The sequence below is a fragment of the Penicillium daleae genome (genome assembly GCF_028827525.1).
Source record: "Penicillium daleae strain IBT 16125 chromosome Unknown utg000001l_segment0_segment0, whole genome shotgun sequence".
NCBI classification, from domain to species: Eukaryota; Fungi; Ascomycota; class Eurotiomycetes; order Eurotiales; family Aspergillaceae; genus Penicillium; species Penicillium daleae.
Window position 1 is genome coordinate 1,861,248 of NW_026623149.1, and position 14,162 is coordinate 1,875,409.

Below are 14,162 nucleotides of genomic sequence, written 5' to 3' on the forward strand. Positions count from 1 at the left end.
CTATGTGCCTTCCACATCATTCACGGTGGCCTGGCCACCTAGTACACCATCGGTACCGACCTCCTTGGCGATCTTGGTGACTTCCTGCGCGAACTGGCGTAGTTGGTCCACCATGGAATTGATGATATTCTTTAGCTCGGCAATTTCTCCTCGGCAGTTAGCTTGCACCTTCTGCGTCAGGTCACCCTTGGCGACGGCTTTGGTGACAGTGGCGAGATCACGCACTTGCGTGGTTAGATTATTGGCCATCGCGTTGACATTGACCGTAAGTTCGTTCCACATGCCTTGGACACCTTCAATTTGAGCTTGACCTCCCAGTACACCTTCCGTACCGACATCGCGCGCGACTCGTGTGACTTCCGTAGCGAATGTCCCGAGTTGATCCACCATGGTATTGATCGTCTGTTGCAGTTCCAAAATTTCACCTTGAGCGCGACTTTCGATCTTCTGACTCAGATCACCGTGGGCGACAGCAGTTGTGACAACCGCAATTTCTCGCACCTGATCCGTCAGGTTCTTGGCCACGATATTGACGTTCTCCGTGAGCTCCTTCCAGATACCGTGGACACCAGTAATTTGAGCTTGACCGCCGAGTATACCCTCCGTTCCGACCTCGCGAGCGACTCGAGACACTTCGCTACCAAAGACTTGCAGTTGGTCCATCATGGTGTTGATCGTACGTTTGAACGTAACAATTTCCGGGTCCATCTCCAAGGGGTGGATCTGGACCTTCATGGAGAGATCACCGTTGGCGACTTGCGTGATGATGCCGCCGATTTCTCGCAAGGCTTTTTGGAAGGCCTCATTGGCCTGCTGGTGCTTCCGGAGCTCCCGTTCGAGCAGAACGACATCCTCGTTTTCGACCTTGGTGAGCGCACGGCGAGTGCGCTCCTCCTGCTTCTGCAACTCGTTGCGAAACTGCGCTATGATATCCTTCTGGAAGCTGATCTCCTCGGCTTGCTTTTGCACATGATTACGGAGGATGCTGATGTCTTCTTCGCGAACCACACGCGTTGCGCCGGTCTCATCCTCCTCGTCGGTGTCGTCTTCGTCAAGGTCTCCAACCGGGGCGGATGGTTGGGGTGGATGAGGGAATTTCTCTTCAGGGCCCGACAGAGTCCGCTGTCGCCGATTGGGTTGATTCAGTTTTTGCTGCTATGTAAGGCAATAAGAAGAGTCAGAACCTTGACCGGACAACAAGCGATCGAATCCGAAGGTCCACAAAAAAATCAAGGTCCTTCTCGTCGGATCCGAGGGTGGTCTGCTGGGGGATGTCGGGGAGTTTGTGATGACTGACAGCTTGGAATTCCAGGTGGTGCACGCGGCGCATCAAGGCCTCCAACTCGGCTTCGAAGGCGACCTTTGCTGGGCTGGGTTCCCCGGGAAGTTTGGATGATTTGGCACCGTTGGTCGCGGGAAATTCGAAATCAAAGGGGGGGAGACAGAGCCCCTGGTGGGCTCGTCTCTAGCGAGAGACTGCAGCACCGCCGTCACTGCCACGAGAATCTCGTCCGCACCAGCCATTGTGCCCTAGCACCTTGTTAGTCGATCATCCATGGTCGTGATGATATGCAGAACCCGAAACTCCGAGTCCCCGCGCCGTCTGTCCGGTCGTCCCGGCAAGATACGAATCCAGGGTGAAATGTCTCTCCTGATAGCTCGAGGCGTTCGTGGGCTAGGATGGGAGCTATCTAAGAAAAAAGAGTTCGGGAGGGTCGAACACCGAAGCGGAGTCAGGACAAGCACAACGTACTGGGACGGGTTCCTGACACGATAAATCTAGCAAGCCGGTTACAGCGATATGGGGTGATTCTATAGGAGCTCTTCGGGGACGGATGTGAGGGTATGATCTAGGGACGTCCCGACTGACTCGGGAAATCGGGGATGTCGAACAGAAGACCCTGAAAGAGAGAGTTCGGGTATCTAAGGATGTTCAGGATGAAGGGGCCGCTCTGTACCAATCATCGGGCTAGGTATGAGACATACAGTGACGCCTCAGAAGATTGGACACCCTTCGCCCCACACCCCTCTATTATTAGTATTCAGGAGTACTTCGACAAGCTGGGGAAACTGAAACCTCTTTCATCCTTGAACATTGTCCCTCGTTGAATCATTTGCGTCGCTCGGCTTCCGAGTTAGACGTGTGAATTATATCTACTGTTTCCGTATCTCCGCGAAAGCGACATAATGAGAGTGTCTAGGGTAGGAGCCTATCTCCCTATCGAACTTACCCTGCTTTCCGCCGAATATCTTATGCCTGTTGACCTGCTATCTCTCCTATGTGCGGCTCCTGGGCTCGCACGGGTCCTCACTTTTCAGCATACCACGCTTCAGGACGAAGGAGGGAGGTCGATCCTACATCTACTCGCGAGGGAGGGGAGGGCGAATTGATGAAGCTGCTGCTCGCAAACGCCGGTATCAGGCCAGACCCGAGGGATAACTATGGTCGGACGCCGTTATCCTATGCGGCTAGAGGTGGATATGAAGTAGTGGTCAGGCTACTGCTGGACCGACAAGATGTCGAGGCGGACTCGAACGATAACGATGGGTTGACTCCGTTATCCTATGCGGCTCGAGGTGGACATGAAGCGGTGGTCAGGCTACTGCTGGACCGACCAGATGTCGAGGCGGACTCGAACGATAACGATGGGTTGACTCCGTTATCCCTTGCGGCTGGAGGCGGACATGAAGCGGTGGTCAGGCTACTGCTGGACCGACAAGATGTTGAGGCGGACTCGAAGGATAACTTGGGTCGGACACCGTTGTTATATGCGGCCTGGCGCGGACATGAAGCGGTGGTCAGGCTACTGCTGGACCGACAAGATGTTGAAGCGGACTCGAAGGCTAACTGGGGTCAGACACCGTTGTCCTTTGCGGCTGGAGGCGGACATGAAGCGGTGGTCAGGCTATTGCTAGACCGACAAGATGTTGAGGCGGACTCGAAGGATAACCTGGGTCGGACACCGTTGTTATATGCGGCCTGGCGCGGACATGAAGCGGTGGTCAGGCTGCTGCTGGACCGACAAGATGTTGAAGCGGACTCAAAGGCTAACTGGGGTCGGACACCGTTATCCTGTGCGGCTGAAGGTGGACATGAAGCAGTGGTCAGGCTATTGCTAGACCGACAGGATATTGAGGCGGACTCGAAGGATAACTGTTGAAGTGGGAAGCGCTCGATGGCAGTCTGAGAAGCAGACGGGTCGAAATAGCGGAAGAATCGCACACTTCTGCAGTGCTCAGCCCCGAGGATACAGCAGGAGATATCAAAAGAAGGTCATATCGAGGCAAAAGAATGTGTATTCGAAAAATCAACCTTGTGGTCTCGGGATGGGCGAGTTTTACTCCTAGGAGGGTTGGAAAGCCCCAGGGGTCGCTGGTCAGCTTGATTGATTGATTGATTGATTGATTGATTGATTGTTTTATTCATAGACTGTCCCAGCCGCCCTAGTGGCAGCTATGCAGCGCGCGACTATAACTACAGGTCTTCCCCCTTCGCTTCCAGAAACAGGACGCCCCTGTCCGGACTACTTCTCCTTCCGCTCCCAGCAGTGGCACCTCTACTGATAGTTATCCTATCTGTTCACTGTCTTTGCTCTTGTCAGGCCTTTCCTGGCCCTCCTCTGCTTCTGTATACCATTATTCACTCGTCTTCGCTATGTGTATTGAAGTACCGTGGATAGCACTGCCCGGAATTGTCCGAGAAGTCCAGTCCTCAGGATCATCTTTGCTGCTTGTTCTGCCATTGACGGGCTACAGAGAATGCGCTTGACGTCGATGCATGGAGCCTTGCCTGCCCACATTCGATGTCGTTCGTCCGCCCAGTTTCGGCACTCGAGCAGGACGTGCCGTACGGTTTGCGGCCCGTGGCCCCATTCGCATTGGTCGGAGTCGGCCTTGTTGATGGTGTGGAGGTACACACGTAGGCCGATCTTGCCCGTGCGTATCTATGTGATAGCAGAGCTGATCGCTCTGTGTGTGCCAATTTGTGTGTCAAGTATCGCCTTCCCTGGTCTTACCCCGAGCTTAAAGAGCTCTCTACCGTGCTTGGCATTCTCCCAGGCCGTGTCCCACTCGCCTCTCATCGCTCGACGGATGGTGGACTTGGTAGTTGCCGTGAGTGTTTGCAGAGAGTCTGCTTCTGGCGGCCGCTCAGTGTTCGCTCCCGTGCTTTGATTGGTTCCAGCGGCCTCTTTCGCTGCTTGTTCGGCTGCCTCGTTACCTGGCACTCCGACATGTGCTGGAATCCATCGGAACTGTACTTGCCACCCCTGCCTCCGAAGCTCATCGAGTGCTCGTACCGCCTCGACCAGAATGTATTGTCCAGATGGGTGCTTGGGGTTCCGGATGGCTTGGATTCCCGGTCTTTTAGTTTACAGTACGCTTTGAGCAAAGACAGCCCTGATTTCGTGAGATTGTGTTCATTCCCTTAGAAAGGTAATCCTGGGCCTGCTTGAAAATTTCAGCAACCTATTTGTGATGATGTGGCGGCGAGAACACCTACGAGTGTCCTACTTCATAGCAGAGCGCAGTCGATGAAGAGCTCGGCCATTCTAATAGTTGCGCTGTACCTCACCCAAAGATTAAGCCCCTAGCTCTGACTTTTGATAGTTTCGGCCCGTGAAGAAATTTGCAATAAGCTTTTTCACGCAGTATCAGCGCATATGACAGATATAGTGGACCTGGTAAACCTATTAGATGACGTTGGTACCAGATCCATCTAGACATGAATTGACCTCATAGATTTGCCTAGACAATTCTACACTCCTGCCAGCTAGCTTCTGTCCAGGACGTTCAGCACCCACAGGCCTTGGTAGCTATTGAGCTCTCCAGGTCTAGAACCTTTTATCTTTGGGACATTGGAAGGCCGACCTGTAATCGTGTACGGAGATACGGAGTACTAGATCCTGCCTGAGAGGGTTATTGCGGGGGTCGCCTGATGGAGGGTGATTATCACCCCGCTTCCCACTGTCCGTATTCCGCACTCAACCTTATCGACCGAGGGCGATCGCAACGCAGGATCTGGGAACGTTATTGCCGCTTCAACGCCGCGCTTTGCCACATTCCATACCGTAAGATCACAGAACCACTACACACCCTATTGTGTTAACTCACCCTCAGAAATAGCCTACAAACCAGCAACCTGGCGGAATATGACGTGAACGACTTCTGTCGCTGGTATGTTGATGTCAGCTAGAAAATCTTGGCGGAGTTACTGCGAGCAAATGGCTTAATATGTAGCTGTTTAGCTACAGCAAGATCACACGGCGATCGGGCGACGGAGGGTGATTCTCATCCTATCTTATCGCGCAAACATCCTCCTCACCCTGGTCGCGCGACTTAAAGCGGCGATCATCCATTTCTCCACTGGGCCAAACTACCTTATTTGCTAGGGTGGGCAAACGGTGCGCGCCTTATGTGCGGCAGATAGTCGGGTGGGTGCCGCCCGGGTGAGTTTAGGGTGAGCGCCGCTTTAAGGTCGCGCGACTGGGGTGAGAGAGGGTGAGTGCGCAATAGACAGGGTGAGAATCCGGGCGCCACCAACATGAATTGTATTTCCTGGCTCGAGAAATCCCAGCTGCATAGCAGCTCAACATCCTGTACGGCGTAACTAAAATCCGCGGGATGACAAATCCTGATCACGTGGCAACGACTGCGTCGCACATCTTTGGCCAGCCTGGTGAGGAACACTTAACTAACCCCCTACTGTGACAAACGCACTAAGGCCTAATTCAGCCAGTGGAGACGGCCCACTAGAAAGATTAGTCGCCATGCCCGGGGAGGGCTCCTGTAGTGCTAAAGGAAAAGTGGGGGCGGATTCAGGGGGATCGATACCTCCTATGTTTGGATATACTACGCGCGTAAGGAGATCGGGGAAACTTCTAAACATTTATATAACATGCACTACTTACTACTTCAATTCCAGCCTAGCAAGTCCATTCAGAACAAAATACGTATCCGCACTACGCACGTTTATTTAAAAATCATTCTTCCATCACGAGCAATGCAGTTCTACGCAGTTCTTTTGCCAGTCGCGGCTCTCTTAGCTACTACCGCCAGCGCTGCTGACTGCTATCCGCTACACGGTTCCCACCGTTGTGTCAATTCTAATGATCTTCTAACTAACCGCGAGGTGAGTTGATAAATATATAGGGTGGAAGGATAACGGGTCTAGAGAGTTTATTGAAGATGCTTTTGAGCTAATACTTACTATAGAAATATTGTAATAGCGATAATTGGGTAGGAGACCAAGAGCTTGTAAGCAATCTCCCGCTATAGACCATGATTCCTTGGGCGAAAATAATCTCTAACTATTACATTATAGTATTTCACTGGTGCCAACGGTCATCACGGAGTTTTTACCTCATACAACGTCCCTACTCAACAGGCATGCTGGGATAGCCTCCTTGACGTATGCAATCAACATATTCTTTTCGAATTGTCCCTACGGCTCTTGCCATAAGCTATTGAAGTTGCTAACGTGGCTCTAGATTATCGACCAGTGCCTTGGACATAGGAATGGTGGCACGTACTCCCTGGACGGCTGGAGCATGGAAATCAACTTCTGTGCTTGAATAGGCAGGATCTTGGCCCACTGTAGACTTTGCCTTCGATACCGTTATTAGCTGGTTGCGTAGCACTCATCGTTTGTGGGCAAAGCCATCTTCCAATTCTACCTAATACGTGTAACTGGTTGTTATATCAGGCTTTGTGTGAGATCCCCGGAGCGGATCATAGTATATAAACCGCGTACAAGACTTCTGAGTATTCAGAAGTCTTCAGAAGTCTTGGTGGACCTTTTGGCCTAGTGGGACTTGCTTTCCTTGCCCTTTTGCTGATTGGTCTATGATTCCCCTGGTTGACGCGGACCTGGGATCTCATGTGTTGAATTTTCGGTTAGATATCTACGCACTCGCTATCTCGAGCATCCTATCAATGGACGACTATAAGCCAATATATTGAACGATTCAAGAATTTTACTATCTGTTATTTCATATTTAAAAGGCCGACTCACTGTACTATCGGATAATCTAAAAACCTACACCAAAACACCTAGCCTAGCTTAGCTATTTATGAGGTTAAAAACGAAAGATGGAAAGCAGGACTTAACCGAGGTCCTTAACCTAAAGACTCATTCTTTCCGACTTTCTCTTCCTGATATCCATATAGCTGCTTCAATATTTGTCGGCATATGTGGGCTGTAGGCCCAGATTGCCAATTTGAATTCTGCCTGCTTACTAAGCAATCTTCCTGGTTCTACCGCGGAGAAAACTCCATCTTGTTTACCCCTCTCTGATCATCAATTTGATCCTCAATGGTCTTGTCAACATTGCCTATCTAGGCTGGAGAATACTCAACACTCCAAGATGACCTCGGATGTTCTTGATTTCCTCATGTGATATTTGCCATGTACCTCACGTTATAAATACTGCCTTATTTCCTATCTAAATTGAACAAGTTTGACATCTCTTTTATCACAGGAGGAATTACCGGGCATAGTAGACCATCCGAACCAACCTTCCACTGCTTGATTCTTCCGTCTGATCAGCCGATTGTGTTCTATCCTGATTAGTTACTCTTCCACAATCGTGGTAACTACTGGGATTAGTACGCGCGAACGATTTCTATTACGGTCTTATGCACCAGACGAACTGCCAACAGCATGGATAATAAGCATCTGCTAGGCTAATCTAGAAATTATCTAGCGCCGTACGAACAAACATGGCGCCTATATAGGTCAAATTGGTTTTATTGAGGCGATTATAGACATCAATTTCTCTTCTGCTTTCGGTTAACTAGCACTCAAACACCTTCAATGTGACGTAGACATGTTGCCTATCCTATAAATTAATTATTAGTACATTAATCCGCGTGAGGGCTAGCGAAGGTATAAGAGATCCCTACCAAGCCAAACTGTCGAGTAACGCCCGAACCCCAGCTTTCCAATGACTTAGTACGTGAGTGAAGAACTTCACCAATTTGTACAGGATAAAAGCGACTCTGTGTATACCACGGAAGCGTTTCTTCCTCGAGCAATGTGCTTGAATCAAGAAGAGGAAAATTTAATTGTGCAAATTAACGTACGGGTGAAGCAGGACGCCAAAATATGGAGCATTATCGCAGGCGGCAGATCAGTCGAGAAATCCTTACCATAGCAACTGCTAGTTAAGTGAACCTAATGAAACCAGGGGGAGGTGTCGACCCGGATATCGCAGACCCAGACCACATGATCAATGACTCAGCATTTCTGGCATTGGCCACATGTTAGTTAACTAACCTCAGTTCCATACCCTAGCTTGACAGCATGGCCATCGTTGCGCCAGAAGGAACCGACCTACCGACAATTGCGGAGATCAAATCCTCGCCTGATGTGTTGAGTGTTCGGACAAACGCTATCAAGGTTGTTCGAGTTCGGGAACGCTTCGCGGTCAAGATTGGCTATTCTATTCCACCCCTAGAGGCAGAGAACATGAAATTCGTTGCACATAACAGCAACGTTCCGGTGCCAAAGTCCATGATAACTTTGTCGATCCGGAAACTCAAAAGAGATATATTATTATGGATTATATCCCAGGCACGGACCTCGAAAAATTACTACCATCGCTCACGCCAGTGGAAAAGAAGACAATCAGCATACGGACTAAAGGCGCAATTGATGAACTACGGCAGATCCCTGCTCAAGGATACTTTGGAAACTTGGAACGCCAGCCTTATACCGATGGTGTGCTCTCCTCTCTAGATGACAATCCAACGATTTATCAATCAATCAATCAATCAATCAACACTCTATTAACCTGATGCAGCGTAACTAGTGGCGTAATGGCTATGCAGGCGCTTCCTCCGGCGGAAGCAAGAGTGATCCGAACGCCAGCCAAAGCACATGAGACAGTAGATAGAAAAGGAAAACGGCGTATTGACATATAGAATCAGCCTAAAAACTGTACCAAAACGCCCGAAATGCCCCCAATTCCACGATACATCTCTCAATAAGCCCTCTCGTTAGCCTGCTGCTTCCTCGGCATCTCCATCTCTGCCTTCCCTCTCCGGCATCAAACCATCCTCCTCAATCCAACGATTTCGGGGCCATTCGAGAATCAAGAGCAAATGAATCAGGGTATCTTAACAAGTCTTGGCCAGAAGGAGTCGCCCCACTACATTCGTCTTTTGAGAGGAATGGTTGATCGAACCCTCAAAGGCCACAAAATTGTGTTCACGCACGGAGATCTTCAACCAAAGAACATAATGGTTGAACGCAATGGACTCAAAAAGATGGAAGTAGCGACTTTAAAATCACACTGGTTAATTGGAATCTTTCGGGCTGGTACCCAGAATATTGGGATTTCTGCAATTCGACGCTTTATTGCCAGTTAAAGCCTGATTGGTTAGAACTCGTCCCGGATATTTTCGACCAGTATCATTTGGAATACTTGATGATGCAGGTTGTTTGCTCCTCAGTGTTTAACTAGGAATTTGTCACCCCTTCTTTCAATTTCAAATCATCATTTTGCTCATACTGTATCCGCTATACAATTATTGTAAGCTGCCAGAGGACCGATCGTCACCTGACACCTGTAATCTTCGGTGCAAATCTCTCCCATCGACGGAACTGAGAAAGTGATGATGATGATGATGATGGATTCATACACGGATCTTTCAGCTGGTAGCCAATTTGCCAGCAGAAAACTGTCTACTTACCCCTGGCCCGCAGAGGTCACGGGGCGCAGATATTGCCAGGTTTTCTCCTGCGAGGGTGGAAGGAAGGTTACGACCCCGTCTGCTGTCAACCGCAATTAATCCTACACTCCTTCAAGGGCGTGTAGGCAGGGTGAAATCTGCTGGGAATGGTGGTTTTCGATTTACATGATGAATGACTTCCATTGTGGTAGGACCTCCACCCATGTTTCCTTCATCTCCCCTTGCCAGATTTTGTGCAGTATATTCAATGCTGTATGAAGGTTCCCAAAACCAGTCTTCTTGAAAAACCCATGGAATACTGAGGTGAAGAAGCACCGATAAGTTTGATCAACGCTTTCCGCTGCAACGATAAAGGTGGGCCAAATGAGAATCTTCCATCCAGGACTCTCTGGATGGTACTGGGAGATGATCTCCCGATATTGCTCTACCAGCTCATGCGACATTTCAGGGCTGAGTTCATTGCGTACTCGGAGAGAGTAAAGAAGACAAGCAATGTGAATCAAACTCAAGGCTTTTTGGAGAACGACGGAATGCTCTGGGTGAAGGTGGGAGCATTGAAGAAGACAGCCTAGTCCGCGGTCGATCGAATCTGTGCTATTGAACCTCTCCAAGGCCGCTTTGGGGTCAAGAAATGGGCCGGCATATAGCTCGAACCTAGTTTTCTCACGTGTCAGCTAAGTGATCTTCATAAAAATGGACTCTGTTACATACTTTCGCATTTGAAGTTCAAGAAATGATTCATAGTAGAACATGCCAGACTTCCCTTCGGTATTGCCGGCTTCTATCAAAGACACGAGCATTTTGAATAAAATGGGAAAATCATAGCTTCCAGTAATCATGGCACAGACTAACATGACCAGTGTCGTTAGTATGCGCGACGTCTGGGTCGAGTCAGTAGTGATATCAGAGGAGAGCCGCATTAGCTCATCGATGGCTTGTGTATAGAATTTCTGTGCATGCTGTAATGCTCCAGTTGAACTACTCAATCTCAAAGCAATGTGATACGTAGAGGAGGCCAGAACTGCTTTGAGAACAGAGGGGTGCCGTTCCACCGTGGGAAGAATGATCGCTCGATAGCCATTCGACTCATCGTCGATGGCAACCATTGCGGGTGCAATGTGCTCACCAACTAAGCCTCATTCAGACATGATTTACCTACCTCGTGGTGGATTGAAGCACTCACAGTAGTTGACCAAATACCTGTTCCGTGAATCCAAAGAGTCCACCAATTTGGTCGGGCATGAAAGGGTACGCTTAAATACCGGCACATGGGCCTTGGTACTCGATAGCTTTGAAGCCGGGTATTCTCTGTGGGTTATTTAGTAGACTGCGGTGAATGATACACCAAATGGACAGGTACATGTGTAGCTCCTCTCCTGTTATATTCTTGCCAACTAATTTACCCCGAGCGGCCACCCCATGATTGAACCGATAACGCACGCCGAGCCCAGAGCAGGATATGCCTTTCTGAGTGCATTTTTGACAGGACGGTTCGGTCCTGTCACAATTAATCCGACGCTGAGAGCACTCATGGCAGCCTATACTGGGTTAACTGAAACAGGTTCCTGATAACTCCCGGTTCTGAACGTCGGAGTCGTCCAACCTTTCACTTTCGGCCGCCTTGAACGGCCCGCAGAGGCATGTACCATAGACAAGGCGACGTTTGGAATTGTAAGTTATACAAATCGTGATATTTGTACAGTTCTACCACCAAACAAGATCCCCAACATGTGTAAGAAGCCCAGGAACTTGCAGAACATAGATCGAGGGAGGTCACATGACCCGTCCCCCCGCATGCGCAGCCCAAATGCCGAGTCACGTGCACAGTTTGCCCCGCGTAAACTCATTTCCGTGCGGAGTCGCTCGGCAACATTCAACGGCCACAGCCGATCGGAGAAAGGCACTGGCAATGGCAGTGACAATGGCAATCGGAGTGGGACCGAAGGAGTTATACAGCTGATGTATCGCACACTACATCGCAGACTACTACTCCAACCTTCTCGTCTTCGCACCTCTTCCACCAGTATAACCTCAGTACGCACCATGCGGCTTCCATACGCCCCCAACACCCCACCTACCGATGGTGACGATGCCGCCGACACCGCGGAGATCTATGCCCGCATCGCGGCACGAAGAAACCCACGACCTCTCATTCCTCTGGATCTCTCCCTCCTGCACAGCCCGCCCGTCGCGGATGGCTGGAACAGCTTCCTGGGCGCCATTCGCACGCGCACCGTCGTGGACCTGGGTCTCCTCGAATTGGCCGTGTGCCGAGTGGCCGTGCTCAACGGCGCCGTGTACGAGTGGAATGCGCACGCTCCGCTCGCACTGAAAGGTGGCATTGCACCAGAGGAGCTCCAGGCTTGCCAAACATTGCCCTGCACCGCGGAAGGAGACTTGGCTGAGTTGGAGAGTAGCGTGTTGACCCCTCGCCAACGCTCCGTGCTGCGATACACCGACCAGATGACTCGGACCATCAAAGTAGAGGACGCAGTTTTTGCCCAGCTGCAGACGGTCGGATTCAATGACCGGGAGATCGTGGAATTGACCACGGGCATTGCGGGATACAACTGCGTGAGCCGGTTCCTGGTGGCCCTGGATGTCGGAGAGAACAATGACCGCGAAATGAAAAGCGTGGAGGAATTAGTTGCTGCTTTGAAATAAGGCGAATATCATCCACGCTTTGTACCCTGACAAAGCTGGACCTGCAAAAGCTTTCGAGTCGCACGTCTCGCACAGCATCATGACCGTCGCGTTGCACTTGTTCCCTCATTCTCATGTTGTACATAGTGGAGCATTCTTGGGTTTCAAATCGATTGATCAATTCGCTATTTCACATGGCGGCTGATGAATGCAGACAAAAGTCTTCTTGCAGTGGTTGCAATTCACCCACACTATACACCCTTTCCGGGCCTGGTTGTTAGCTGTTGAAAGACCCGTGGAAAAGACCCGTCCCGAATACTGACTGGTACGTAAACTCCCACTGCGTCGCACGCAAAGCCCCCGCGAAAGCGGTTCGCTCGCAGTAGCTACAATCCTCCAGCAAAACCCGAGATCGGGGACCTTGCCCATGACATGCGCCGATTAAAAGAAGTAGATGAAATCCGCAGAAATGCGGAACACGCTGCATTAATTTAGAAGTACAAGTATGTTCAAGATCCACAACATCTATATAACATAATGTTCACGGCAACACGATATACTTCTCCAGATGCTTGGGAATGGCCGACCGCAGGTTCTTCGACTGAAGCCAAGTGTTGGAGAATAACCGATCAGCGTAGCGGTAAGCGCCATCACAGAGGATCGTCACCACCGTGCTGCCCTTGCCGAGCTTCTCGGCCACTTCCTTGGCAGCGACCACGTTCAATGCAGAGCTAGCCCCGAGATAGAGACCCTCCTCATCCAGGCAGCGATAGACCATCTCAATGGTCTTCTCATCGGAAATGTTCAACGAGCCATCCAAAAGATCGATATCGGGCTGCAGGTTGTCCGTCACACGTCCCTGGCCGATACCCTCGGTGATACTGCCCCCGGAGCGGTCGATCAGCTTTCCACCGCTCTGAATGTAGCTGTGCAGGACACTGCCGGGGGGGTCAGCCAGGAAACTCTTGACCCGGCCATCACTGGTAGTCTTGAGGTAGCGAGTGATACCAGCAAGCGTGCCGCCAGTACCAGTGGCACAGGTGAAAGCATCAACTTTTCCGCCCGTCTGAGCCCAGATCTCCGGACCAGTCGTTTCAATGTGAGCTTGGCGATTGGCGGTGTTGTCGAACTGGTTGGTCCAGACGGCATTGTCCAGCGACTCGGCATGGCGGCGTGCCTGATGGTTGTAGTTCTCGGGATTGTCAAAGGCCACTGCCGGGACAGGGTAGACCTCCGCACCGAGCAAGCGGAGCAGATCGATCTTGCCCTGCGACTGGGTGTTGGGCATGTAGATGACCAGCTTGTAGCCCTTGGAGCGACAGACATGGGCCAGGCCAATTCCCGTGTTGCCAGCTGTTCCCTCGACGACGGTGCCGCCAGGGCGCAGCAGTCCCTTCTTCTCAGCATCTTCAACCACGAACAGTGCAGCACGGTCCTTCACACTTCCGCCGGGGTTTTGGAATTCGGCCTTGCCAAGGACATTGCAGCCAGTTTCTTCGGATAGTCGCTTCAACCGAATGAGAGGAGTGTTTCCAATAGCTGCAGAAGGACGGCAGTTAATGTCTTGTCGTACAATGAGCTCTTGCGGAGCTTGACATACCTTCTGTAAGTCCATTGACTACACCCTGCGCCGTGGATACCCCGGTGGTGTAGGACTCTGCGGCCGCAGCCCGAAGAGCGGTGGTCCCAAAGCGTCGAATGCTGTGACGGAACATATTGCACGCTGGCAGTGGGATTATACACCGACAAATAAGCGATGGTCTTGAATTCGATGGCCGAGGGCCACTGCTCCGATCGCCGGAGTGTGTAGTCACGTGATAGTTGCT

General features: G+C 50.8%; 8 protein-coding genes across 8 annotated transcripts; 4 read left to right on the forward strand and 4 right to left on the reverse strand.

The window, feature by feature from the left end:
* Positions 1 to 1,330, reverse strand: N7458_000557 (Histidine protein kinase NIK1; the record flags this gene model as incomplete). The annotated part of the gene is made up of 2 exons (XM_056903951.1): positions 1 to 1,155; positions 1,223 to 1,330. 2 exons carry the CDS (start codon positions 1,328 to 1,330, stop codon positions 1 to 3), a joined length of 1,263 nt encoding a protein of 420 aa, XP_056771718.1.
* A 949-nt stretch (positions 1,331 to 2,279) lies between these two features.
* On the forward strand, positions 2,280 to 3,161 carry N7458_000558 (ankyrin repeat domain-containing protein; the record flags this gene model as incomplete). Its single annotated transcript, XM_056903952.1, has 1 exon — positions 2,280 to 3,161. The coding sequence occupies one exon, from the start codon at positions 2,280 to 2,282 to the stop codon at positions 3,159 to 3,161; it is 882 nt and encodes a 293-aa protein (XP_056771719.1).
* Positions 3,162 to 3,653: 492 nt separating this feature from the next.
* On the reverse strand, positions 3,654 to 4,517 carry N7458_000559 (uncharacterized protein; the record flags this gene model as incomplete). The annotated part of the gene is made up of 3 exons (XM_056903953.1): positions 3,654 to 3,944; positions 4,017 to 4,362; positions 4,513 to 4,517. The coding sequence occupies 3 exons, from the start codon at positions 4,515 to 4,517 to the stop codon at positions 3,654 to 3,656; spliced, it is 642 nt and encodes a 213-aa protein (XP_056771720.1).
* A 1,484-nt stretch (positions 4,518 to 6,001) lies between these two features.
* On the forward strand, positions 6,002 to 6,572 carry N7458_000560 (uncharacterized protein; the record flags this gene model as incomplete). Its single annotated transcript, XM_056903954.1, has 3 exons — positions 6,002 to 6,130; positions 6,323 to 6,409; positions 6,489 to 6,572. 3 exons carry the CDS (start codon positions 6,002 to 6,004, stop codon positions 6,570 to 6,572), a joined length of 300 nt encoding a protein of 99 aa, XP_056771721.1.
* Positions 6,573 to 8,302: 1,730 nt separating this feature from the next.
* N7458_000561 (uncharacterized protein) lies at positions 8,303 to 9,369 on the forward strand (the record flags this gene model as incomplete). Its single annotated transcript, XM_056903955.1, has 2 exons — positions 8,303 to 8,719; positions 9,136 to 9,369. The coding sequence occupies 2 exons, from the start codon at positions 8,303 to 8,305 to the stop codon at positions 9,367 to 9,369; spliced, it is 651 nt and encodes a 216-aa protein (XP_056771722.1).
* Positions 9,370 to 9,854: 485 nt separating this feature from the next.
* N7458_000562 (uncharacterized protein) lies at positions 9,855 to 11,170 on the reverse strand (the record flags this gene model as incomplete). The annotated part of the gene is made up of 4 exons (XM_056903956.1): positions 9,855 to 10,347; positions 10,405 to 10,822; positions 10,877 to 11,001; positions 11,097 to 11,170. The coding sequence occupies 4 exons, from the start codon at positions 11,168 to 11,170 to the stop codon at positions 9,855 to 9,857; spliced, it is 1,110 nt and encodes a 369-aa protein (XP_056771723.1).
* Positions 11,171 to 11,736: 566 nt separating this feature from the next.
* On the forward strand, positions 11,737 to 12,357 carry N7458_000563 (carboxymuconolactone decarboxylase family protein; the record flags this gene model as incomplete). The annotated part of the gene is made up of 1 exon (XM_056903957.1): positions 11,737 to 12,357. The coding sequence occupies one exon, from the start codon at positions 11,737 to 11,739 to the stop codon at positions 12,355 to 12,357; it is 621 nt and encodes a 206-aa protein (XP_056771724.1).
* Positions 12,358 to 12,877: 520 nt separating this feature from the next.
* On the reverse strand, positions 12,878 to 14,051 carry N7458_000564 (cysteine synthase A; the record flags this gene model as incomplete). The annotated part of the gene is made up of 2 exons (XM_056903958.1): positions 12,878 to 13,875; positions 13,937 to 14,051. The coding sequence occupies 2 exons, from the start codon at positions 14,049 to 14,051 to the stop codon at positions 12,878 to 12,880; spliced, it is 1,113 nt and encodes a 370-aa protein (XP_056771725.1).
* Between the last annotated feature and the right edge of the window lie 111 nt (positions 14,052 to 14,162).